Source organism: Camelina sativa, chromosome 10 (assembly GCF_030686135.1).
Source record: "Camelina sativa cultivar CO46 ecotype springtype chromosome 10, ASM3068613v1".
Lineage (NCBI taxonomy): Eukaryota > Viridiplantae > Streptophyta > Magnoliopsida > Brassicales > Brassicaceae > Camelina > Camelina sativa.
In genome coordinates, this window is record NC_141889.1 from 23,731,749 (window position 1) to 23,758,588 (window position 26,840).

At 36.3% G+C, this 26,840-nt stretch overlaps 4 protein-coding genes across 5 annotated transcripts; 2 read left to right on the forward strand and 2 right to left on the reverse strand.

Annotated features, from left to right (window-relative positions):
- The first annotated feature begins 749 nt into the window (after window positions 1–749).
- LOC147937250 (uncharacterized) lies at window positions 750–1,193 on the forward strand. The gene has a single exon (XM_087468722.1). It carries the CDS (start codon window positions 750–752, stop codon window positions 1,191–1,193), a length of 444 nt encoding a protein of 147 aa, XP_087324848.1.
- A 15,544-nt stretch (window positions 1,194–16,737) lies between these two features.
- Window positions 16,738–17,502, reverse strand: LOC147937251 (uncharacterized). The gene has a single exon (XM_087468723.1). The coding sequence runs from the start codon at window positions 17,500–17,502 to the stop codon at window positions 16,738–16,740; it is 765 nt and encodes a 254-aa protein (XP_087324849.1).
- A 3,519-nt stretch (window positions 17,503–21,021) lies between these two features.
- LOC104719532 (transmembrane ascorbate ferrireductase 2) lies at window positions 21,022–22,944 on the forward strand. Of its 2 annotated transcripts, none has more exons than XM_010437473.3 (5): window positions 21,022–21,184; window positions 21,288–21,679; window positions 21,907–21,955; window positions 22,251–22,450; window positions 22,534–22,944. In XM_010437473.3, exons 2-5 carry the CDS (start codon window positions 21,533–21,535, stop codon window positions 22,828–22,830), a joined length of 693 nt encoding a protein of 230 aa, XP_010435775.1. In that variant the 5' UTR covers window positions 21,022–21,184; window positions 21,288–21,532; the 3' UTR covers window positions 22,831–22,944. The 2 variants fall into 2 exon arrangements, with proteins under 2 accessions (XP_010435775.1, XP_010435776.1); XM_010437474.3 differs by having other exon boundaries at window positions 21,087–21,184; window positions 22,326–22,450.
- Window positions 22,945–23,008: 64 nt separating this feature from the next.
- LOC104719533 (uncharacterized) lies at window positions 23,009–26,249 on the reverse strand. The gene is made up of 7 exons (XM_087469423.1): window positions 25,621–26,249; window positions 25,346–25,474; window positions 24,801–25,162; window positions 23,892–24,636; window positions 23,706–23,802; window positions 23,560–23,614; window positions 23,009–23,421 (listed from the first exon to the last, which is right to left on the reverse strand). The coding sequence occupies exons 1-7, from the start codon at window positions 26,108–26,110 to the stop codon at window positions 23,359–23,361; spliced, it is 1,941 nt and encodes a 646-aa protein (XP_087325549.1). The 5' UTR covers window positions 26,111–26,249; the 3' UTR covers window positions 23,009–23,358.
- Window positions 26,250–26,840: the final 591 nt, after the last annotated feature.

The following is a 26,840-nucleotide window of genomic DNA, read 5'->3' on the forward strand; positions in this document are numbered from 1 at the left end:
TCTTTCTCTCTTCTTTGTCGCTGTCTTGTTCGTTTCCGTCTAAGTCGTCTCGTTTTCGAGTTCCGGTATGTGTCTTCCTCTTTATTTGTTAGATATATTCGATTCGATGGCTGAGTTTGTTTGTTGATGTGGCTGAGCTATGGTTAACAATGAATTTGAGACTGAGTTATCTTATGCTTTACGGCTGAGTTATGTATTTGTGGCGGAGTTATTATATGTATTGCGTCTGAGTTTGTCATATGTTATGGCTGATTTATTTTATGCTTTACTGCTGAATTATATTTATCAGATGGCTAAGGATATTTCTGAAGAACAAGCAAGGGATTACCCCCCCCCCCCCCCCAAGACTTTGGCCAGAAATGAAGTCTATTCTATATAGTAAGCAAATTAATACGAATTTCAGAATGGGAGAATTCCCTGCGATCAGGGAATCATTAGGACATGATGCGTGGGATGAAACGAAGAAAGTACCTATTGGAATAATCTCTAAGCTAGTTGATAGCCTATTCGTCTGGTCTGGTAAGGTTGTACATTTCCTACTATGTAACCAGTTAAGGGTACATAAGAAGGAGCTTTGGTTTGTCGTCGGCAGTCAACCTAACAGGTTTGGGTTGAATGAATTTGCTAATGTCACGGGGTTAAACATAGACCCAATGCCTACTGAACGATTTGAACTTCAAGAGGAACACAAAGAGTTCTTCAGACTTTTGAAAGTGCCTGGTGGGGAAGGTCCATCATTAAATGAACTCATGGAAGCATTAAAAGTGTGTCGGGGATGGGTAAACCGTGATCATCGTAAATGGTTGGGGCTGTTGTGTTTTCAAGCCATTGGACTTTATGCCATCCATCAGAACTCTAGAATACCATTTGAAAGTGCAAAAAGAGTTTTTGATGATGAAGCCGTGAAGACTTATCCGTGGGGTCGGTCAGCATTTGAAGCTCTTGTTGATTCTATAAAGATGTTGAATCCTACGGGAAACTCGTACACCCTTAGTGGTTTTACACCCGTGTTACAGGCTTGGGCGTATGAGTCAGTCCAAATCTTTGGAGAACGATTTGGGGATGCAAAGAAAGAAACAAATGGTGGCATACCGTTGCTTCGATGGGGTGGAAACCGTACACGTTCAACGCTGGAAACCGTAATTGCTGAAGAGATCAAAGCGCTTGGTGATGTAAGGTTTTTCTCTGGTTGAGTGATTGTTTAGTAATGGCTGAGTTATGATTTAGTGACGACAGAGTTATGGTTTAGTGATGGCTGAGTTATAGTTTAGTGATGGATGAGTTATGATTTAGTGATGGCTGAGTTATTTTTTACTGATGGGTCTCATATTCTCTTATGTTACAGCTGCGTGTGACTAGAATGGTTATGAAGGATGATGTACGCGAGCTATTTCATACGTGGCCAGATCAAAAAGACGACGTAGCAGTTGATCGCCTTATCCAAGACATACATGAAGATAAGTTTGTTAAAGGTTTTTGGGATGTTTAGGGGAGTGATAAGAAGAAAAAGCTAAAAGCTAAAGCAGCTGTTGATTCTGAATCTCCTCCCCCAAAGAAGCAGAAAGTCCAGAAGGTGGATGTTTCCAACAGTCAGGGTGGTGAATCTGGTGAAGGATCTGCACAAAAGAGGAAGAAGAAGAAAGGAATAAAGGTAAGAGATATGATGTATAGTGAGTTTATAATATATGTAATCTTTCGTTAGCTTGTTTACGACGGTTTATGTTTTTGTTTCGGTGTGCTAGTGAGGAGGAAGATGCTGGAGAAGATGTGTCGGTTGGGTCGGTTGGAACTCTCATTGAGTTGGTGTCTAATTTAACCTCAAGGTTTGACACCTTGGAGATAGAATAGAAAAGAAGATGAATGAAAGGTTTGAAACCAGGTTTGGATCTGTTGAGAGTGATCTCAGACAGATGAAAGAGCACGTGCTTTTCATAGGTGTTGGGCAAACTGGCCAAAACACTTTTGATGCGTGTTCAAATTATAAAAATTTCAAAATAAAGAATCTGTTACCAGAAGACCTTCGGGAAAAACTGTTGACACCAAAAGGTCCACCAGCAGTTCCAGGAAAAATGCAACAAAACTACTCTGTCAACAGTCCTGTGGTAATGTCTGAATTACGTTAATGTTATGGCTGATTTCCAGAATGTTTAGGTTGATTTATCATTATCTTTAATTGTCTTCGCTATGTTATACAGGTTGATGGCAGTGGTTTGGCTGGGGTCAATAGGAATCTGTATAAGGATTTTGATAAAGATGATCCTCTTAATTTCATTGAGAAGTCTCCAGCTGCTACGAAACCAAATCAACGGCCTCACACGCGGAAAAATGCCAAAGATGCAAAGAAGGACAAAGAATTAGATTAAAAGAAGGCCAAAGAGGTTGCGGCAAAGAAGGCCAAAGATTAGGCGGCGGCTGCAAAGAAGGCCATAGAGATTGCGGCAAAGAAGGCCAAAGATGAGGCGGCGGCTGCAGAGAATGCCACAGAGGTTCCGGCAAAGAAGGCCAAAGATAAGGCGGCAACTACAAAGAATGCCACAGAGGTTGCGGCAAAGAAGGCAAAAGATGAGGCGGCGGCTGCAAAGAAGGCCAAAGAGTTGGTGGCAAAGAAGGTCAAAGAGTTGGCGGAAAAGAAGGTTGGAGATAATCCGCACAAGAGAAGAGGTAGAAAGACTACTAAGCCTACTGCTTTGAAGTCGTTGCAATTTGTAGAAACTGTTTTGAATGAGGGAGAAGCCAAAGCTGGTGCAAACGCTAGTGCCGACGCTGCTGACAGCAGTCTATGTGATATGACAGCCGAGGTTATGGTTGAAAACGATGTCCTTGAACCTGAATCTGAGGATGATGAGGAGGAAAATATTAGGCTTGATAGAATTAAAGCTTTTAGGCTGGAGAGTGTTAAGCTGTCCCCGGATGGAAGTGCATTGAATACACAACAAGCTACACAATTGAGGATTTTTCCTTATATTGGAGACAACGGACTGACGAGCATGAGGAAGAACTGCGTACCTGGACCTGGAATATATGATCCTTTGGCACTTGTTGATCCGGTCAAGTTGCAGAAACTTTTGGAGTTCGTAAAGAGCGCCGAGTATGACCCTGTAGACCCTTTTTCTTAACACCTTGTTAACATTATATATTAATTTTTATTTGTTTCTCAGGGTTACACCATTAGGCAAGTCAACACCCAATATTGAATTCTATAGGACTCTCATCACCGAAAGAAAGAACTAGCCAGTGAAGGATGGTACCTATGGGTGGCTGTCTGATGAAGTAAGTTTAACTTGATGTCTGAGTTATAATATTTACGGCTGAGATATAATACATAATGGCTGACTTATTATGTTTACGGCTGAGATATAATACATAATGGCTGACTTATTAGGTTTACGGCTGAGTTATAATACATAATGGCGGAGTTGTTATTATCTGTTTTACAGCACATGGGCGCGTTTTTGAGACTCCTCAGGGTTAGGTACAAATGAGATCTCTTCCCATTCCACAAAAAATGCATTGCGTTTATAGACCCATGGTACACCACTACGATAGTTCGTGACTATGCTCAGTTTAAGATGAAACCCAAAATGTTTAAATTCAAAGGCAACAATTACAAAGATTTAGTTAATGGTTTGACTCCACTAGATCAACCGACTAAAATGAAGTGGATAGAAGAAGTGGAGCACCTGTATATTACTCCACAAACTGGAGGCAATCACTAGGTGGCGCTACACGTGGATCTCATCAGAAGGCATATTGATTCCTATGATAGCATCGTGGGTCAAACAACCAAATACAGTGATATTAGAATGCTGAATGCTTGTAGGGCGTTTACGCAGATGATTCCAGCAATGGTGAACGATATAGTTCCTCACAAATATCGTACACCTACTTTTGATCAGTTCAGTTTCAGGAGGAAGAGTGTCTCCAAGGTCCCTCAAAACGTACACGTTGGTGATTGTGGCGTGTACGCTCTAAAGTTTGTAGAGTTTCTAGCGCTTGGTTTGTCTTTCGATGGCATCTGTGATCAAAATATCCAGGCTATACGGGTTATAATGGCAGCAGAAATCTACGTTGAGGCACCTGATTTTATGGATCAGGTGCGATAATCCATTATGCCCTTCGTTTTGTCTCTTTTGGTAGGAATTTTACTTGGGTATGTAAAACATTGATTTGTCTATTTTCAAAGTTATGGCTGATTTACGGTTAAGTGACGGCTGAGTTATATACTTCACACGGTTGAGTTATGAATTTACGGTTGAGTTTTCTCATTAGCCCGGGATCTGCCGCCGTAGATATCTATCTGAGCCATCATCTTGACTCGATCTCGATTACTAAAACACAAAATCACTACAATCACATCATTTATACTAAAACAATAAATTGAACGACGTCGTTTAACAATAATATATGTGACGACTGAGTTATGTACTTTACAATTATGCTACGTCTGAGTTATGCAACAGCCATATTAATTTATTATATACCATCTCGAGAATACAAAAAGTGTTGTTGGGAGACGCAAACAATAATTATGTTTCTTGTTATCATACACACGCGTAATAAACACATTTTTCACGATTTATAATTAAAATAAATAGAAATTCAAAATTTGAATTTCAAATTTTTGACCCTTTTATAATTAAAAAAAACCCCAACAATTGAATGGTATGGCTGAGTTATCGACATAATCGGCTGGCTTATGTAATATTTGTAAATTAAAATTATTATAACTGAAAATTTAAATTTAGAATTGAAAAATGAATATTACAATCATTATAACCAATTATGAGTAATAATTATAGACAAAGAGTGATTAGGGTTAGGGTTTGGGGTGTAGATGAGTAACATTATTTGTTTTTAATTTAAGAGTTTGGTTTTGGTTCTAATGTGTTTTAATGTGTTTTGTTTAAGATGGTAATATGGATATACTAATATGATTACCATTTGAATTTTTTTTTTTAAGTTTTTTTTTTGGTTATTACCGGTTATGGGTCGGTTAGATGAATATATATCCTTAAATAACCCAAAATATATTGTAATTAAGTATATTAGCCTAATATAACCGAAAGTAAGCCGAATATAACCGAAATTAAACAAACATACCAATTCAAAAATACCAAATTGGAAATATTATTTTTTTGGTTCGGTTCGGTTCGGTTTAGTCGGTTATTTAGTCATTCTAATTTGAGGGTTGGCTGAGATACCGTTTATGCCGGCTTAGTTATTGTTTACGGTCCTCAATAATATGAAAATGTATTCTTCTTTCTTTCCTTGGTCTTTCGTTCTTTTAAATTATCCAATTACAACGTGCCTCGATTTTACAAAAAGTATTGTTGGGGAAACCCGAACAATAATTTTGTGTATGCTCAGATCCACACGACGTCGGCTGAGTTATTGACTTAGACGGCTGACTTATAAGAAACGACGTCGTTTCTTATAAGTCAAAACTCAAACCTCACAATCGATTAAAACCCCAAAATCGAAAATCAAATCCCTAAATTCCCAAATCATCATCTTCTCATTCTCATTTTCTCACTAGGTCGTCTGTTTGATTTATCCATCTTTTCCTTCAGTTATGAGTTGTAATTTTGGGCAATCGAATGGAGAAAATGGAAACCGCGGGTTGCCTTCGAAGTGTCATTGCGGGTTAGACATTGTCAAATATACATTGACCACAAAACAAAACCCAGGAAGACCTTTCTTTCGATATCCAACCAAACGAGACGTAAGTCCTTTTGATTTTTGTTTTCTGGTTCGTTTGTAATTAGTATCGTTTGCATTTGTAGGAACATTTGTTTAAATGGGTCGAAGATGGTGTGTATGAGGAGCTTGTAGATGCTTTACCGAAACTATCCATCATTGACAGCGAGGTAAGCAATGCAAAGTCTGAGGTTGCAGTGGAGATTGAAGAGTTGAAGACTATGATTGAAGGATTGAAGGAAGATGGAATGTGGAGCAAAAGAGAAATTAAGAAATGGAAATTCATGATCAAATTGTGCTTGATGTGCCTTTGTTTTATTGTCATTACCATTGTGGTCCTATTGTTATGTAAAACAAAGAAACAAACATTTGGTTTCTTTTACCGTTATCCACGACTGAGTTATGTAAATAATTAAGATCAAGTGATGGATGAGTTATTAAATATTGTGGTTGATTTATCTAACGGTATGGTTGAGTTATCATTCGGTAATGGCTGAGATGTCGAAATACCGACTAATTTATATTAATATGATTGTACAACATAAACGAAATTAAAAAAAAAACACACAATCGTAGTTCCTAGTTCATAGTTCATAGTTCATATACAAGACAACACGAAAGTACAATGGAAATCACTTTCTGAAACCGACGTCATCTGGGCCAAATTCTTCAAACAAGTCAACCAAATCATTCCAAACTATGCTACTTAGCATCTCGGGTTTATTGCCACCTTTCGCTCATCTCCTCTTAAGCGCACGCAACTGGGCTCTGAATATCGTACTAGCCACCAGATTAAACTGCGTCCAGACCGTTAAAGTATGTTTTGGATCCCACGTGTATTTACGCTACAATTAAAGGAAAGAAACGATAAGAGTATAGAATAATATCAATATGGTGGTTTGTCCAGAGATCTTACCGTGAGGAGGAGAAACCATCGTCTCTTAAAGTGGGAGGGAATCAAGCGGTACGTCGGCCACGCATGGTGTCAGTTGTGTTGTAGTATTCCTCCAATCGCGATAGAGAGGACATGAAGGAACTTGAACCACGTAACAGTGGTTGTGTCAACCCAGGAACCCACACCAGGGTTTAGAACCAGAATATTCTCCCGATCAATGGAGCAAATGATCGCTTCGACATCTCTAAAAAACTGTCCATCGATATGAGGAACAACTTCCATGTCAATAGTAAGATGTAACAAATAGACAGATCTGTGATTTAGGAGAATATAAAGATAAACAATAGAAACGAAGAATGAGATGAAAGAGAGTCAGACATATGAATGAAGAGAATATAAAGGAAAAACAATAGGAAAACGAAAGGTCGTGTCTATTATTAGGTTAACTTATGGTTTCCCGCCAAAAATATTGCTTAACTGCTAAGTTATAGTTTTTCGGGAAAACGAAAGGTCTCGTCGATTCATGTCATAGCTGAGTTATAGTAAGTAATGGCTGAGTTATCACTTGGAATAATCTGGAAGTGGATGACTGATATATATGACTTGACGGCTGAGTTTTAAAATTTACGGGAAAACAAAAGGTCTCGTTTATTAATGTGAAGGCTGAGTTATAGTGATTTATCAATCCGTAAAGGTCTCGTCGATGCGTCTATTATAAGATAAACTTAAGATTTCCCGCCAAAATATTGCTTAACAATAAAACTATTAGTCTATTATTATCTCTCAGCCCTTAAAATAGAACCAAGTGACTGAGTTATAATATTCCCGTTTCTTTAGTCTATTACCTCTCAGCTACAAACAAGAATAAAATTATTTTTTATGACATTATGTCCGCTCGAGCACCCAAGATGCCGGATCTCCCCGATGATGTTTTCATAAAAATTGTTTCCCTTGTTGCAGAAGATCGATGGTGGTCACTTGGTTCTATTTTAAGGGCTGGTCGTAGGGGAAAAAATGCAGTATACAGTAAAGAAGTACTTAAGACAGCTGCTATTTATTGCCTTTGTATTGATCCATCACAAATCAACACATCCAATGCCCCTGATGGTGGCCTCCAAATTGAAGGGCGGTACAGGCCTTTCTTCGTCAAATGCTTTGACGCCGGCAACCCCATTGCCATCTACTACGAAGGGCTAAGGGTTGTGGCTGAGGATAGAGATATCCAGCATGGAATTGATATTCTCAGTCGTAATGTACAGGCCGATATTGATGCCACCTTAGCATGTCGGGTACGAAATATTTGTCAAGGGAATGAGGTCATGGCCGTCCATTACCTCCAGCTGTTTGATGCACATCATTATCCTCTGCTGTTTGCGGGTTTCATGGCAACCGGTAATAATTTTCTGGCTGAGTTATCTCGTTATAAGATGGCCCGGAAAAACTCATACACTGCCTCCCATCGCTATCCTAACAGTCCGTTACTCCCTTCACCCGCTTGTGCTGTTATGTGTTGTTTGGATTATCGTTTCCATTCTCTCCTCTTTGGAGACTATGAAATCAAATGCAAAAACTCTTACCTTTGGTGGTTGTCCCTCAAAGTCTCTAAGATCCTTTAGGGTTTCCAGCAATGATTTCCAGTTTTACCTTAATATGTTCTATGTATCCACCTTTTATGCTTCCACATTTTAGTATCTACTCTAACTTTGAGGCTGAGTTATAATAAAGTAACGGCTGAGTTATAGTTTTACGGGAAAACGAAAGGTCACGTCGATTCATGTGACGGCTGAGTTATAGTGAATAACGGCTGAGTTATCAAAATGAACAATCTATAATGGCTGAGTTATCAAAAGAAAGGTCGCGTCTATGATTAGGTTAACTTACGATTTCCCGCCAAAATTTTGCTTAACAGATGAGTTATAGTTTTACGGGAAAACAAAAGGTCTCGTTGATGGCTAAGTTATAGTAAGTACTGGCTGAGTTATCACACGAAACAATCTGAAAGTAGATAGCTGATATATATGACTTGACGGTTGAGTTATCAAAAGGAACAATCTGAGAGCAAACGACTGGTTTATACGACTTGACGGCTGAGTTATAACACAAAATAAACAAATCCCCCTAACTACATCCGAAAAGTTTTCACATTGTTCCCAACTTGCTTACATCGCAAACATGCTGGTTACTTCCATAAGTCTTGTTGCGGTGACACGGTCCTAGTAGGGAGTAGAACAAAAAAAAAACCTTTTAGGCTGAATTATGAAAACAATGACGGCTGAGTTATGAAAACAATAATGGCTGATTTATTGAAACTATAATGGTAATGGCTGATATATGGAAACAGTTACGACTGATATGTGAAAGCTGTTATGGTTGAGTTATGTAAACTTACCTGTAACAGTTTTTCAACACCTCGAGTGATCGTTGTTAGCTGCGATTTCGCATCCTCTCTCCGTTCAGAAAACCCTCTGGTCATCATATTCCGTATCGATTCTAGTAGTCGAACTATGGGAAGACTTCTAGCATTTGACAGTGCATGGTTCATTGATTCTGCAATATTCGTTGTCATTAAATTGTACCTTTCACCCGGGAAATGAACACGCGCCCACATTCGGACACCAGCTCGTTGGAGGTATCCATGTAGTTCGGGATGACGTGCTTCAATCTCATTGAAAGCCTCATCAAAATCAGACAGCCTAAAACACCTTACCGCTTTTTTCACCAGAGGGAACAAATGTTTTCCTTTGAACTTCACCAAGATGTTCTTATACAAATGGTAAGTGCAAATTCCACGCGAAGCCAACAGATACACTTGACCAATCGCTTTCCCTATTGACTTATGTCTGTTGGAGATTATCGCAAGATCCTTTTTGTCAGGAATGGCAACTTTGAGTTGTGTAAAAAACCAACGCCAAGACTCATCATTTTCAGTGTCAACAACAGCGAAAGCTAATGTGAAAATTTGAAAGTTACCATCCTGAGCTAGGGCTGTTAGAAGCGTCCCTACGTAACTACCATGGAGAAACGTTCCGTCGACAACAACAACTTTGCGCATGAAAGCAAACCCAACAATACTCGCACCTAAAGCAATAAAAACATATTTGAATCTGTCTTCATCATCTATTTGAAGACGCGTGACTGTACCCAGATTTTCCCTTCTTAACTTGTATATGTAAGAAGGCAACTCGCTAAAACTATCCTCAGGATTTCCCTGATCGATCTGCCTTGCATTCAGCAGCGTTCGATATGCCTTCCAATAACCCATCTGTTGACACCAAAGAAATTAATAAATCAGCCATAACATATAGATTACTCAGCCGATACATTCGAATAAGTCAGCCGTAAATAATGAATAAATCAGCCGTAACATGTAAATAACTCAGCCTATACATACCTATAAGTCAGCCATTATTATCAATAAGTCAGTCGAAACATAGTTACTACCTTTAGACTAAATTGCTTATTAAAAATGACTCCGACACTTTTAGGTTTAACATCCGGACCAAGATAGTCCCTGTAAAGACCTGCCAATACATCAGCTGTTGATTGGCGGGATCTAGTAGAATGTTCCGTCACATAACATGTGTGTTCCGATGCACGAACATGAAAATCCGGGTCATCCCCTTGTACAATGCACGAACTCTCCAAAGACATCCTTCATCCCAGCACCTGAAAACTACTTGTCTCGGATTTGATACTGGTACATTAAAATCAAATTCATCCCTAACCGAAATAAGTTTCACGTGATTCCTGAACTCCTTTTTGCTCTTGTATCTTTGTCCTACATCAATTTTTAGCGTTGACACCTCCAACCTAATAGCCTTCGGATTCATCTTCGATCCGGCAAAGTTATCATATTTATGAGCTTTCTGCTGAGGAGGCGGAGTAGGTGGGTCTTCCTCTTTACTCTGAGGCTCGTCCAATACAGAAAATTGCTCGTCATCAGATGACTCACCATCGGAGTCGTCGAAAAAATCAAATCGGCTTGAAAATTCATCGTCTTCTTCTTCGTTTTCTTTGTCAACGATCTTACCATAATCAAAACAAGTGCCTTCAAATCCCCCACCGTACACTTCGTATGTAGATTCTACTTTCGAGTCACTGCTTATCATACTTCCTCTAGCTCCACTAGTTTCTGTAGACTCTTTCGCCGAAAACTCTACATAGAGACGTAGCTGATCGGTTTTCCATAGCCCCAAAAAAACATTGCAACTGTCGATCATTGGAGACAAAAACTGGTGGAGTATCATGCGCCATTAGTTTCAGTGCCTTGTTCGACAACATGTAGCTCAGCTTTAGCTCATGGTTAAACGCGTCCAATCCGTAGTCTTCAAGAACAAGCTTCACAAGCTTGTCGTGTGTTGTGCCTCCATCTATCTGCACAACTATACAACATCTATCCTCGGTGTTAAATACATATCTCTGTGTCTTTACCCAATTACCGGAAACAACTAGAACCGGAACTGGATCCATGAAAGAAAATGAAGAACAAGGTGAAGAAGAAGTAGAAGAACAAGGTGAAGAACAATGTGAAGAAGAAGTAGAAATGACTAGGTGAAGAAGAAAAGTGAAGAAGAAGGTAAATAGTTCACTTATTTACCAGTTAAAGAACAAGAGTCGAACGACGTTTCGTATTTCCGGAGAAAAAAAAAGATGACATGGAATGCTGACATGGATGTTGTGTCCGACATGGCAAGTCAGCCATCAAACCATTAATAACTCAACCTATATAAAATTCAGTCACAACATGAAAAACATTACAGTAATTAAAAAGCAAAAAAATTGCTGCCAAATTCAGCCGCTTCATCAACTGAAATATGTAACTCAGCCGTATCGTTTAATAAGTCAGTCATAACTGAATAACATTCTAGTAATTAATCTTTTGCTACTAAGTCAGCCGTCAAATGGTTGAGTTGTATGATAAGTCAGCCTATCACGACTGAGTTGTACGATAACTCAGCCTATCACGGCTGAGTTGTACGATAACTCAGCCTATCACAGCTGAGTTGTATGATAACTCAGCCGTAACAACATCTCATAAGCAGCCGTTTTTCATAACTCAACCTGTCAGAAAATGGTAATTCAGCCGTGTCGTAGTGATAACTCAGCCAAAATTTTGACAACTCAACCATCGGGTGAAAACTTAGCCGTAAGGACGGCTGAGTTAGAGCATATCTCAACCAGATTTTAATAAGTCAGCTGTAACCCTTGGTTGAGTTATGCAATAAGTCAGTCGTCCGCTCTTACTCAAATGTTGTTTTCCATAACTTAGCGGCAACATACATATAACTCAGCCGCAACATTCCTCTATAACGCGTTACGACTGAGTTATGGTTACATGTCAGCGATTTCTGACATAGCGTTTGACGTGGCAATGGCATTTTTGTAATAACGTTTTTTCCGGTAACATAAAACAAGGGCATTCTGGTAATATTACCTAAGATGGGTAACATTTGAGTAAATCACCCTACATTTAATTCCCTTGACAAAATCTTGAAGAAGAACGACATTATGATCCCTGTCTTCATGGAGCTGTGATTACCGTTTTTTCTCCAATCTTTGCTCCCTGTTTCCCCTGATTAATTTGTTAAACCCAGGCCTGGACATCAATCTTAAGGCTACTAATCAGGCAACCCGAAGTTTTAGGAACTACGACATTATGATCACCTTTCCAAGGAGAATCGATTACCGAACCTTCCTCATCCTTCCCACTTTACCTCCCCTGTTTACCAACTCTTTGCAAGTGCAATTCATCTACTTTAAGGTGAGTGATCCTACATCTCAAAACTTGAAGAATATTGGCATTAAGACCCCAGTTCCAAGGAATGGTGGTTACCAAAACCTCTTCAAGCAACCCCGGCCAGACCACAAAACTGCAACCTTCCTTTCCCTCGTCGATGAACCATCTCTTCTTGTGCCGGCGAGAATCTCGACTTTGGAACCCCCTTCAACGTCACTTAGTCTATTGACCGTGACCTTAATTTCGTCCAATGCTTCAGCCATGGATGACTGCTTGACAAACCATGCTGTCACTTGCACCAATTCGCTACCTAGCCTTGGTACCCAAGCTCTCATGGATCTTTCGTCGAACTACCTCTACTCTCATGTAGACTCTACCTTTCCGTTAATGTTGTTTGTACTTTGTGTTAAGCTTCATTATCTTTGCTCCTATGGTTGTATGAACTATGTTTACGTTTGATTAATGGAAACAAATCTTTGTCCAAAAAAAAAAACTTAACCACTCTACACATCAAATAAACCAGAATTTTATTAAACCAAATTTTAATTAAAAGAAGATTGAAATAAACCAAAAATTAATTAAACCACTTTTTGTTTTTAATAAATCTACCAGCGAAATTTTGTCCGTAAACCAACTAAAATTAAATTCACTACCTCCGGATACACTCAAATCTTCTAATTTTCGGGAACACCACGTAGTCGCATACAATTAGGAGTGTCAAAATGGGTAGAAACCCATGGATTTACCCTGTTTATCTATTATTTTAACGGGTATGGATTAAGTTTTTATACCCATATAAATAAATGGGTATTGATGGGTTCGTCCAATGGGTTTGTAGATTTAACGGGGTAATCCCATTAGGGTTATGGGTTACCCATGGGTTAATCAGAAAAAAACAAAATTAATATATATATATATATATAATATAATATAATATGTATATATTAATATGTAAAATATCTTCTTTTTGCAACTAATATGTAGATATTAATATGTAGAATCTGATTGGATCATCTAAAGAAGATTCAAGTGTTTTTTTAATTTTAAATTAAGAATGGTTTTTATTTTAAATTAAAAATGACTTATTATTTTGGTCTTATGGATTTTTGGCTTTCGTATTTTAGGATGCTTTTTCTATTTTAATATCTATATATTATTTTCTTAAGCTTCAAAACTTTGGTTGGTTCTATAATTCTATTTTATATAATACGGTATGGATTTAATATTAATTATTTTATTTTCTTTTCTTTATATATGGGTAACCCATATAACCCATTTAGCCATTGGATTTTATATTATTGGGTTTGGGTATATAAATTCAACCCATTATAATAAATGGATCGAGTTGAACCCGCCCACGAAAACCTCCAACCCATATGGGTATGGGTCGGGTCGGGTCGGGTTACCCATTTTGACACCCCTACATACAATATTCTCAATAATGTCAAAGATGAAGTTATACGTCCTCAATTTGTTTAATGAAATTTATAGGACTTAAGCTTATATTAACTCATATATGCACATTTTGTTTTGTGCATTTGTATATGATGTCAACTAGAGGTGTCAAGTGGGCTCCATGTCCGTGGACTTAGTCTAAATAGTACCTTAACGGGGTGGACATGGACACTAAATATTAAGCCTGTTAAAAAGTGGGCTTTGCGGGCCTAGCCCAAACGGATTACGAGTTTTAGTGGGCTATATCCACGAATTGGCGGGTCGGCCCACGGTTTTTAAATATTAAATAAAAATAAATATTTAATATAGATACATGACTATTTTATATAATTTTAAATATATATCTTTTAAAAGTATGTGGTAACACAAATAATTTAATGTAAAAAAATTAAAACATCTAAAAAAAATAATATAAACATTTATTTTATTTAAATTGTTCTTTTTAATTATTATTTATTATTTTAACTTTATTTTAATATATTTTTTATTAATTTTATTTTATTTTTTAATATATTATTTAGGACCGCGGGTCAGCCCGCTAACCCGTTGGGCTTAGCGGGACGGGCTTCAACATAACTTTTATGTCTGTGGGCTTAGCCGGCCGGACCGTTTGACACCTCTAATGTCAACGATGAACTCATGTTCTTAATGTAAATTCGAGTTATCCAACATTTTCGTATCTTTAATTTATATAATGTGTTGATGAAATGTTGAACTGAAAATGAGATGTCGCATAAATCTTTCATCAGTGTTAAACATGAACTTAGATGTATGTCGATTATTTTTTTTATTTTTTGAATTAATGTTAAATTATTATTATTTTTTAAAACGTTTCTTACACATGATTCAATGCAAAACTTTTTTTTATAAAAGATTCAAACAATGATCAATTATCCTTGAGCTCTTCTTATCTCGAAACCAATACTGGATTTCATTTTCATATATATATATAGAGTGGCCTCCGCTGTTTAGTGTGCTTAATCTGTTTCGGATGCATGTCGATTACTTGTAATATTGAGAATATGTGTATTCTTGTTATATATAACATTTATGTATTTACTAGTTATTGGTGTAGATAAAGAGTTTGAGGAAAACAATCTCACCCAAATCTATATATACATATTTTGAGACATTTATGAAATAAATCTTAAAATTCAAACCTATTTACAAGTATGCCACTGTTATTAATTATTTATTTAATAAAAATTTGTAAAATTTGGGTTTGTCCAAAGTATTTTCTCTTAGGAAAGCCCAACCCATACATTTTCAATTAGATTCTTTCCATATTTGAGAATCTACGTTCAAATTTCCAAACAATCTATTAACATATGTATGTAATTACATCTATATCGGATCGAATTATTAGAAACGAAAAACACAAAGAAACAGAGTAATTTACCTCTGAACTATTCCAAAAGTTGAATAGATTTGGAATTCTCAATTAGGATGTGATGAAATCGGTACTCTCTTTGTCTAATCTACTCAAAACTGAAATCATGAAATGATAACAACTCGACTTGTTTTCTCTGACTTTAATAAAAGAGTTGGGCTTTGCTGCTAAGGAAAGAAGAAGAAGATATGGGAACATTGTTTTCCGAAATCTCACTTATTTAGTCGGTCGAGACCAACATAAATAAAACAAATTAACTTTCCCAATTGTAGAAGAACAAGACACAACCCATATATTTCTCTCTATAACAAAAGTTATTATTTAATTTAATTTATATGTATCATACTAATAACAAAGGAAAAAATTAGTATGGATCAACTGAAAGTTTAAAACGTCGAAAATTAAAAAGATTATATGCACAACAAAATGTATATTTCAAAGTGTTTAATTATGAATAGATGAAACAAACTAAAATGTCATAATATAGTATACGCATATAATTTAAATTTTTTTAAATAATTTCAAATACTATTATCTATATATTGCAAACCAAATAGACACATAAAAAAAATTGGTACATTTTATACTACATAAAAATTTAATTAACAATATGATATCCTATATAACACAAATACACAATACACCACAAATATACTACTTATGCACTACATAAAATATTGATTTAATATATTTTTCACTTAAAATTTATAAACAGTATTTAAATTGTTTTAAAGTAAAAAATATTCCCGCGGTGTACCGCGGGTGAATATATATTTTATATATAATTTGATTTTAACGATGAAAAGAATCAAAATAAAAATATTTTTTTATAGGATATTCAAAATATCTTCGTACAGTTTTGTTCATGTATATTTTCCATTCATTTGTGCATTTTCTACTTACCCTTCAAGTGTGTTGTTAGGTGACACTAACTATTTTTTTTTTTTTGTCATCGTGACATTAACTATTATTTCTTTCAAATTAGCAGTTTTTCTTTAGTAATTAATTTTTTCTATATTCAAATGATCGTACAGTGTTACTAAACAAAACTACTGTATTCGTATTATCTTTATCATTGTTTAAATGGTTCCTTCAATGTTATATTATCGTAATTATTTTGTACAAAAAAGCTATATATAAAAAATTATTATATATTAAAAAGAATTTTCTACTTCAATATTACATACATTTTCATAGTTCATAGTAAAATTATATTTATTAATTTACATGGAATTTTAAATATGAAATTTTTATTAAAATTGTATTGAATTCTACAACATATATGTTTGTATCTAACAATAATAACTTATATTTGTTAAAAAAAAAACAATAATAACTTAACAAATTTATAAGGTTTAGACTTGTATTCATTTAGACACAATTTTGTTGTTTTGTGCATTCGTAAGAACAATCTTCTTCGTAATATGTACCATCTTCATAGTTGATTCTCAAATATTGAATTCAAAAAGTGTATTGTTGTTTAAATATTTTATTAATGTTAAGCATTACTTATGTATGCCTTTTTTTTTTCCGCAAAAGATATATATTGATTAAGGAAAATCTTTAGAGAGTTTGAAACAGCCAAACTGGCAGAAATACAGAATTAGAGTAATATTGTTTATCAGTACAGCCAAATTTAGCTAAGACATGTGCCACTCTATTACATTCTCTCCTAGTGAAAACAAAGGAAATTTGATTGAATTTAGAAGTCCAAGTTCTTATGTCCTTGAGAAGATTTAATAAAGAAGCATTCAAGATTTGTCTGTTAACCAATTTGATCAAGACTTCACAATCTCCTTCCAAAATAACCGTATGATATCCTCTTATCGAGGCTTGTTGCATTGCAACAAGAAGACTTTTTGTTTCAGCTTCTAAAGGTGATCCAGCATGACTTAATGTTGTTGCACCCCATGCCTTAGCTTCTCCTTGATGGTTTCTAAACATCCAGCCACTTGTTGCCTGATGAGTATGTAAATCATAACTAGCATCGAAATTACATTTGAGATACGGTTGCAGTGGAGGTGACCAACTATTGTTGTTTGTTCCAGAAGTAGTTTGTCTAATCGCCGAAGGTTTTAAATGTGTAATCCATTCCTTTGTGTCTGATCGCGATTGTAACACTGTTTTAGATGGGCTCTCACGGTAGTCATTAAAAACCTGGTTGTTCCTTGTTTTCCAGATACGCCATAGTAGAATAAAAGGCATGATAGAATCAAAAATATTGACATTCTGAGTAGAGTAGGAAACAAGTTGACTGATGATATCCTCTATAGACACTGGTAAATCATTGATGTTTATAGCATAGGTATTTGAAAATCTCCATACCATTTTTGCGAAAGGACATGAAAACAGTGCATGGTGGATGGTTTCCTCTGCTTAATGGCATCTTGAACACACCGGATTAATATTCATACCTCTTGTCCGTTGTCTTGTTTTTGTTGGTATAGCTTGTGAACCAATGCGCCAGAGAAAGTGTTTTATTTTGGGAAGAAGTTTGAGTTTCCAAATTTTGTTTTTTAGTTCCACCGAGCCATGTGGAATGTTGGGTGCTACTCCTGGATCGAAAGGATAGTGTGATATAAACCAGTAACCGGTTTTAACTGTATATTCTCTCGAACGCGTATAGTTCCAAATAAGTTTGTCAAGCTGTTCTTCTTGAGAAAGATAAATGTTTGTAATTAGAACTTCCTCTGTCTGATCGACCAATGATGATAATTGTTGTGTGTCCCATGATCTAAAACCTCTATCATTGGAAATTACATTCTCTAGTAGCATATCCGGTTGTGGTATTATGGTTTGAACTGTTCTCGGAGGATGAGTGTCGAGAAAGTTATCTACTCCTAGGCGTATAGTTTTACCATCACCCACAATGTAACGTGATCCCTTTTTAGCAGCTCTAGTCCAATTAAAATAGATGACCAACCATATGATTGATTTTTTTGTGCTTTCGCATCTAGAATGGACTATTCCCTATAGTATCTATGTTTCATGATTCGTGCAAAGAGAGAGTTAGGATATTGGATTAAACGCCAGGCCTGCTTGGCCAAAAGAGCATCATTAAATTTTTCTCAATCTATGAAACCCAAACCCCCTTCCTTCTTTGGTGTTTTTAATATTTTCCAGGCAATCCAGGGAATACTACGTTGATTTTAGTTCTTTTCCCACCAAAATTGCATTAGAAGAGATTCTATTTCTTCAGTTATTCCTACCGGCATTGAGAGAGCCACTGAATTCAACATGATCTCTTTACCTGCAGGAGAAAGTTTTTTTGCTGTCCACCCTGAGGTGCGTTGTTGAACTCTATCTACTATATATTCAAACATCTCTTTCTTTTTACGGCCAAATTGTTCCGGGAGACCTAAATATTTGCCTCCTCCACCATGATTAGGGATATCTAAAATTGTCTTCAGTCGTGTTTGAGGGTTCGCAAAGACTCGACTGCCAAAAATGATCATTGATTTGGAGGTGTTAATCTTTTGGCCCGAGTAGTATTCGTAAATGTCAAAAATATCTTTCAAAGCTTGGTTGTTTTTCCTATTTGCACGACAGAAAAATAAGCAGTCATCCGCAAACTATAGATGCGTGATACTTGGAGCATCATTTCCAATTCTAATACCTTGAAGTAGTCCTTCTCGTTCACTTGAGGAGATTAAGTGACTAAGAATATCAGAGCAGAGGATGAATAGTTAAGGTAACAATGGGTCTCCTTGCCTTATTCCTCTTGTTGGTTGAAAGTGTCTATAGGGAGCCCCATTAATCAAAACAGAGTAATTTACTGATGTCACCACTGCCATAATCCACTTTATCCATTTGTCACATAAGCCAAAAAGTTTCAAGGTTGTTTCTAGAAAATCCCATTCAACGCGATCATAAGCTTTACTAACATCTGTCTTCACAGCTATATAATTCTGTGACACTCGTTTTCTGACTTTTAAGGAATGCATGACTTCGTGTGCTATCATCACATTATCTTGAATAATTCTTCCCGGTATAAAAGCTGCCTGTGCATCGGAGATAATGTCATTGAGATGTTGTTTCAGTCGTTGGGCTAAGCATTTTGACACGATTTTATAAAGAACATTGCATAAAGCTATAGGACGGTAATCCGACAGTGTTTGTGGATTTTCAATCTTTGGGATTATGCAAATGTTTGTATGGTTAATGCTTGGTTTCATGAATGATGTGTCAAAGAAATTAAGAACTTCTTTAATAACTTGTGGACCAACGGTCTCCCAACATACCTTGTAGAATCTTGCTGTTAAACCGTCTGGTCCAGGGGCTCGATCGTCCCCAATCGAACATACTGCACTGTAAATCTCCTCATTAGTAAAAGCTTTCGTTAGGTTCTCGTTTGCTTCCTCTGATACTTTTGTTTCAAAATCAACAAAGACTGACGGAAAGACATGGTGATTTGTGGTTGAAAAGATGTTGGTGAAAAAACTTTGAGCATGTTCCCCAATTTCTTTATGTATGAATTATCCTGGTAATTTTTGGTGAATAAGTGCATTTGGATTAAATCCTAAGTACCTATTTCTAAACCATTTTTAAACAAAGCATGTCAAATAATATATAAGTTAAGAATATTGAAAAACCGAAAATAGACTTTGGTACGTGCCGCCCACTTCCTCCATCTTACCCATCTATAATCTCTGGTCATTTATAATCCATAAATTGTTCCGTCAAGATAATGAGTAAATTTTCCACTTTCTTTAATGCTGACCACTATGCTAGTAAAAACTAAAAACTAATTCATGTTTTTTCTCGTCTAGACTAATTATAAAAAAATTCTCAAATTTGTTGTATAACCTTTCAAAAAACCATACACAAACTACATTTACACGTATATACATTATAATTAAAAATGCATAAACACTTTAAAAAAATTATAAACTACGAGATATTTCGTGCTATGTTATTTTCAGAAATTTGTAATATGATAATAAAAATTATAATTATATTTATTTTTAAAATATATATATTTTGTATGAGACAGTGTCTACTTTTAATATTTCAATTATTTGATAAATTTATATCTTTTTTAATTTGGCATATACAGTTTCATTTTGTATGTATGTTAGAGGCATATACAGTCATAGTGTAAAATCGTGGTCGATCTCTTTCAAGCTATCGAATCATCAAGAGTTTTTGAATAGTCAAGGGTACTCGATAAAAGATGCTGGCATTCACCAGTACGTGTGGATCCACTGTATGGGTTGGTTCAACCAGTCGACGATGAACCCTTGCCAAATAAACATATCGAGTGATAGAAGGAAGAAACAAATAGTATGTAGAAACATACATGACATAATAAGTGACAACATTAAGTATGATATTTTAAAGTAGTAATTATATTATTATTATTCTTATAATAATAGTAACTATAATATTGTAATTCTGATTAAATCAAATTTTATTATTTATCAACTACATAAATTTGATTTTACCAACCCACCGATATAAAACACGTATGAACATATTTTCGATAGATTAAATAATATATATTTGTGCTTAAAAATTCAAATTACAGCATATGCATAAAAAATCTACATATGTATTAATATAGTTATTAGCAATCATATGTCTTATATAATATTCCGAATAATTTGTAAATTAAAATATTAACAAAATCTTCCAAATATAGTTCTTTAAAAAATAGTATACTTAGCTATGAAAACTTACTTTTTAAAATTTTGATTGGTTAACAATTTTCTTAAAAATTAATTAATATTTTTTGTTCATAATTAATTAGAGAGAAATTTAAATTTTTTTTTTTGGAAACTAATAATTATATCAAGATTGTATTAGTCTAATATTTAAATTACCTTTGAGATTTAATTATAAAAAAAAACCCTGGAGAAGAAACAAGCTTCAAAACTCGAAACACAAGGTGAACCCTTTATAAGTGTAGCTAAAACAAGGGTACCTTAATTAAAAATTAAACATTTGCTTACATTGGCAAATATTCTTTTAAGAAAATGTGTAAAGTTGTATGGATAATCTTGATTTAATGGTAATCTTCTAAAAATTTATAAAAACTTATTGCAAACTTTATATTGAAGATGAAGACATACTGCAATCTCAATTTTTATTTTTTTCCTTTTTTAATTTCGAAGAAATAGACAGCTCCTCAACTCAAGCGAACGAAGTATCTTATAAAAGAAGAAAATAAAAAAGCAATAAAAATAATATTTCCGGCAAATCACTATGGTTTGGTTTGGTTGACCTCAAAGTCGAGTAATTGCAATTCTCCGTATCGCCGATCTTAAAACATAGGATTCAGAAATCCCCAAAATTCGACTTAAAAAAAATCTAAAACCCTTATTTTGATCGCTGTTTCCATTTCTGGGCATCACAATATATGGCTGTTCCGATGCTTGGTGGGTTTCCGATCTTCTTGGTAGTGAGGGTTTTGGGTTTCATTATTGCGGCTTTGGTTCTGACATGGACTGTTCACTACAGAGGAGGCTTAGCTCTTTCTTCCGACAACAAAGATCACATCTTTAATGTATATATATCTCTCTCTTTCGATTCTTGTTTTTTTTTTTTATAGAAATTGGGAATTAGATTGGATGTCATAATGTTCATGGATTCATATTTCCTTATATTGTGTGTGTTGGAGATATTGAAATTTAGATTAACAAGTTATGATGATCTGAAGCTTAAATTTGGGATGTGTAATGTTCTTGACCCAAAGATGTATCTGATGATGTAAGATATCTTTGTCTGTGCTAGGTTCATCCAGTGATGATGGTGATTGGACTCATACTCTTCAATGGCGAAGGTACGCAAACAATCTCCTTTCACATGTTTCCTAAATGCTTTAGATATATACTTGTTCCTCATAATCATGTTGACATTATTGATTCGTGTTAGAGTTTATAGGAGTTTAGGGTCTTGACTTCATAATTTAGACTTGAAATTTGTATGATCTTCTGTAGACCCATTCTAAATGTCAAGAGGTTTAGTATTCATTGTATAGGTTTTCATGGTTCGATGGAAGAGACCATGGACATGTTATGGTCTTTTCAGTCTTTTTTTTTGTTTCTAACATGTTGGGGTACATTGAAATTATATAGCAATGTTAGCATACAAGTCATTTCAAGGTACAAAGAACTTGAAGAAATTGGTTCATCTTACACTGCAATTCACAGCATTTATTCTAAGCCTTATTGGAGTATGGGCGGCTCTCAAGTTCCATATTGACAAAGGGATAGAAAATTTCTACAGTCTCCATTCATGGCTCGGCCTTGCTTGCCTCTTTCTCTTTGCCTTCCAGGTACACACTCTCTTCTCTTAAAACGATAATCTTCATTACTCGAATAATTAACCAAGAACTTAAAAACCTATTATTACAAACAGTGGGCTGCAGGGTTTGTGACTTATTGGTACCCGGGCGGTTCAAGAAATAGCCGAGTCAGTTTGATGCCATGGCATGTGTTCTTAGGGATTTACATATATGCATTGGCCTTGGTGACTGCAACCACAGGGATACTTGAGAAGTTGACGTTCCTGCAAGTTAATCAGGTGATAACTCGGTATTCCACAGAGGCAATGTTAGTCAACACAACGGGAGTTCTGATTCTTGTTCTTGGAGGTTTTGTGATACTCGGTGTGGTTACTCCGGTTAATGGCAAGGATCAAGTTCTCACACAATAGAGTGAAACCTCCAAAAGATCTCTTTTAACATTTCGACCTTTCAAAACATTGTTACCTTTAGAGACGATTTGTGATGTAATTGAGTCTTTTTCGAAGTGATTTTCTGGCAGTGCATATCCTATTCTATTACATTTTTACAAGCAAAGTATGATAACACATGAACGCCTATACGGAAGACTAAACCAAAAAAAAACAATTGGCATAGAATCTGAGAAAGATTTGTATCAACCTCCATGAGAAGATGGAGAATAAGAGAAGCCTCACTCATACATCACAGACAAAAGAAAAACATCACCGATACCGATAAAATTTTCCCGGAGAGGCGGATGATGGAATCGCACTCTTCACAGAGTCAAAAAGTTTCTACAAACATGTCAAGGCCAAAAAAAATGAATCTGGTACTCAGGAAAATAAGCGGATGAGGGAGGCAGTGCCGGTAGTTATTCTATGCGGGGTTGTGACGAGAAGAGCCTGAGCTAGAGGAAGGGGTTGGAGAAGAAGAGCTTTCGCAAAAATGAGCTTTGTTGCTTAGACAAGCAAGTGTTCTTTCTGATATTCTCTCACGATGACAGGGACACTTGTGGGAGGTACCTGAAAAAGAAAACATGGTCAGTGTTCGATGGTTTGAGATTCTGAATGAATCGAGAAACTGTGTTGCATGAGTTCTGTTTAAGGATGCGACTTGAGGACTCTAATGCTATGTTTTTAAGAGGCGATGATTAATCTTACCATGCCATAATCTGTGATTATCATGGAAATGTAATCTGAAGGTGTAGCATCATACCTGTCATTAGAAAAATCACAAACGGGTTTAGTGGCAGAGAAGAACAGTTTTAAAAGAACATAGTTTCACTTCTCTGATCACACAAGCTTACATCAAATTCAAAAACTGCAGGTTTGCGTTGTTGGTCAAGCCATCTAAGTAGTTTATGTCTTCTCTTCCATGAACTTTTGAAATAGCATTTGGATCACCTAAAGGTTCAAAAAGCAAGAAATTCAATTGAAGGTAAAACAAAATCAAGGGAATGTAAGATATGATTAAGAGGGATGATAATGCATACCAAGCTCATTGGAGCATATTGAATCCAATTGCACCCTCTCATGGAACTTGTAGGCTTCACAACATACAAGCACAGGAACACGAAATGCACTTGCAACCATTGCAACACAAGCAGTCCCAACCCTTGAGTAAACTGTTCCGTTCGATAAAACTGATGAGGCACCCAAAAACACTTTGGTGACTTCGTGCATGATATATGAAATGGCATTTATATGAGTGTATGTACAGCTAATGCCTCGTTTGATCAATCTACGAAGCAGTAGCTGCCCTTCAAGCTTTGGACGAGAATCCACTACCAAGACACGAAACTTTTTCTTGAGTTCATGTGCATGTAATAATATCATCTCAACAGCAGTTGGAGATCCGTATGTCAAAAGGACGTCACCGTCTCTTATTTTAGTAACAGCATGTTTGACTATCACCATATCTGCTCCTATGATCTTGTCGTTAATGAACCGTTCAATATCTGACTGAAGAGCAGCTTTTGCTTCGGATTCAGAAAGTGTTATAGGCAGCTTTGCAATTCTGTTTTTCACAAATCGGATTGCGTTTCCCATGCTAATCGAAAGCGGACGGCATTCTATGAGGAAAGAGACGTAGCTACTTATTTTCGAAGTCATGTCCCTGTTAAGATTCTTCTCAGGAGGTGTCGAATAATCTTTGATAACGTCTTGAAATGCTTGGAGCATCGCAATACACCTGGCATTGCCACCAGAGATATCCCCAGAAAGATATTGAAGACCAACCTGATAACCACAATAACTGATACTCATTCAGTACACAAGTAGCATTCATCTTAAAGCAGCAATAGCAACCACTCCTTAGAACAAACGGTTCCTTGTCTTTACAAAGAGATTATCAATAATAAATTACATGCACCAACCAAATAAATTCAAGAGAAAACAAATACCTTGTACACAGCAGGATGCATAGGGTCAAGTTGAAAGAACTTGGTCTCGAGATCAGGAAGTTGAGTACCATGTTCATACTGAGGCAAATGCCTAAACAGCTCAACCCTGTTTTTAGCCTCGGTTTGTTTTACAACAGCACGTCTTTTGGCCTTCACGACTCTACTTTCATCATCATACTGCATGCGGGGATGAGGAGCATCTTTCTTTCTATCTTTCTCAGATGGACCTCCCTTCTTCTCAGTTACTCCAGCAGATACAGCAACCTCATTCTTCTGAGTAGACGGCTTTGCTGGTTTAGCAACTTTAACACTGGTTGAAGCCAGCGAGGCTGAGGTCCCTGGTGGTACCTTCCCACCATCAGCTGATATATAGCACAGTATTAATTACACAAGACTGATCAAGATATTGCATAATGCACAACGATAACACAAGAGAGCAACCAGCTATTTCATCCAATGAAAGCGTAAAAGCAATGCTATATACTAAGCTGACGAAACATTCTTTGTGAGAACGTCACACACTGTTATAATACGAAAAAAATCACCTTTTGCAGCTGCTTTAGCAGCTCTCTGAGCTTCTTGAATAGCTCGTCTCTCAGCTTTTGTAGTTTTCTCTTTCAATGACTTAGAATTCTTCTTCTGGTCACTCTGCACCTCCATGCCACTAGCGTTCTCTGCAATTTAATCATAAGAACAACATTGCGATTTCCATTAGCCTTCACTATCCTTTAGAACCAAATGATTTCAAAACGCAATCACTACAACTACAAACAAAGCAGAATCAAAGAAATTAATGATTCCAGGATCAAAGTGAGAGTACCAGCAAGTCCAGGAGGCATGGTAACGACGGAGACAGTGGTTAATCCACTAGCAGGAACACTACTAGATTTAGCCGCGGCCATAGAATCCATCCCGATACCAGGAAGCGACGACGCAACGGGAGCAGACGATTTGACGAAACTACCCCTGGAATGGCGACCAGGAGACGCCGTCGTTGATCCGTCAGGGAAATCGCGGCGGTTGGAGTAAGAAAACGAAGAGGGAGAGACGGCTGAGGTAGCACCAGCGGCGGCGTTGCGGAGAGGGAAGGTATCAGAGGAATTGAGACGAGGAGGAGGAATCATGACTGGGGAGAGTGAGTTACCGGAAGGAGAAATGGTGGAAACGGGAGGAGAAGAAGCGGATGCGGATGCGGAGATCGGCTCGGTTTGTTGTTGAGTAGAAGAAGAATCGGGTTGAGATGATGTGAAGAAACCAACTTGCCGGACCTTTGGGTCGACTACGGCGCGAGGATTCCGTCGAGACTCCATCGCGGCGTCGGAGAAGATGACAGATTTATTATGAAATCTATTTCGTTTTTGGGGATCGAATAAAAACGGAGAATAGGGTTCTTTTAATTTTCTTTTAATTTATTTTTTGTTTTGTTTGAGAATAATCCGATGTTGCAGTAGTCCGAGTCACACTAAAACAATTTTCCTTTGTTCTTCTGTTTTTTTTTTTTTTGTTTGTTTAGTAATTTAGTATTAATCTATTTACCTTCCTTATTTTATAAGAACAAAATCTAGTATCCAAAGTTTGGAGTCAGTATCCCGAATGAAACTGAACCTTTTTTATGTTCATAGCAGAGGAGGACACACAATGTAGAGAACAGATCAAACAAACGAGTAGATTCTTTTTCGGAAATATGAAAAATTCATGACATGATCTTACTCAGATTGAGTATTTTGAAGCATATGATCAGACCTAGAGATGAAATATATGACTTTACATCAAACTTGGGCAAGCTGGGCCTCTGGAGAGACCTAGCCGAATGAAACGACCTGACCGTTTTTTTTTAAATAAATAATAAACTACAACTAGTGGTCTCATACCCAATAGCCACATAACCACAATCACAATCAACAGCGGAATAACAAATACCAATATCCAATAAATATCTAATAATAATAAATAACCAATATCCAATGTCAAACAACAAGAAACAAGGAACCGACAACCTAGCAAGTTCTAAAGACCCAACTCTAGTAACCTAACAACGTC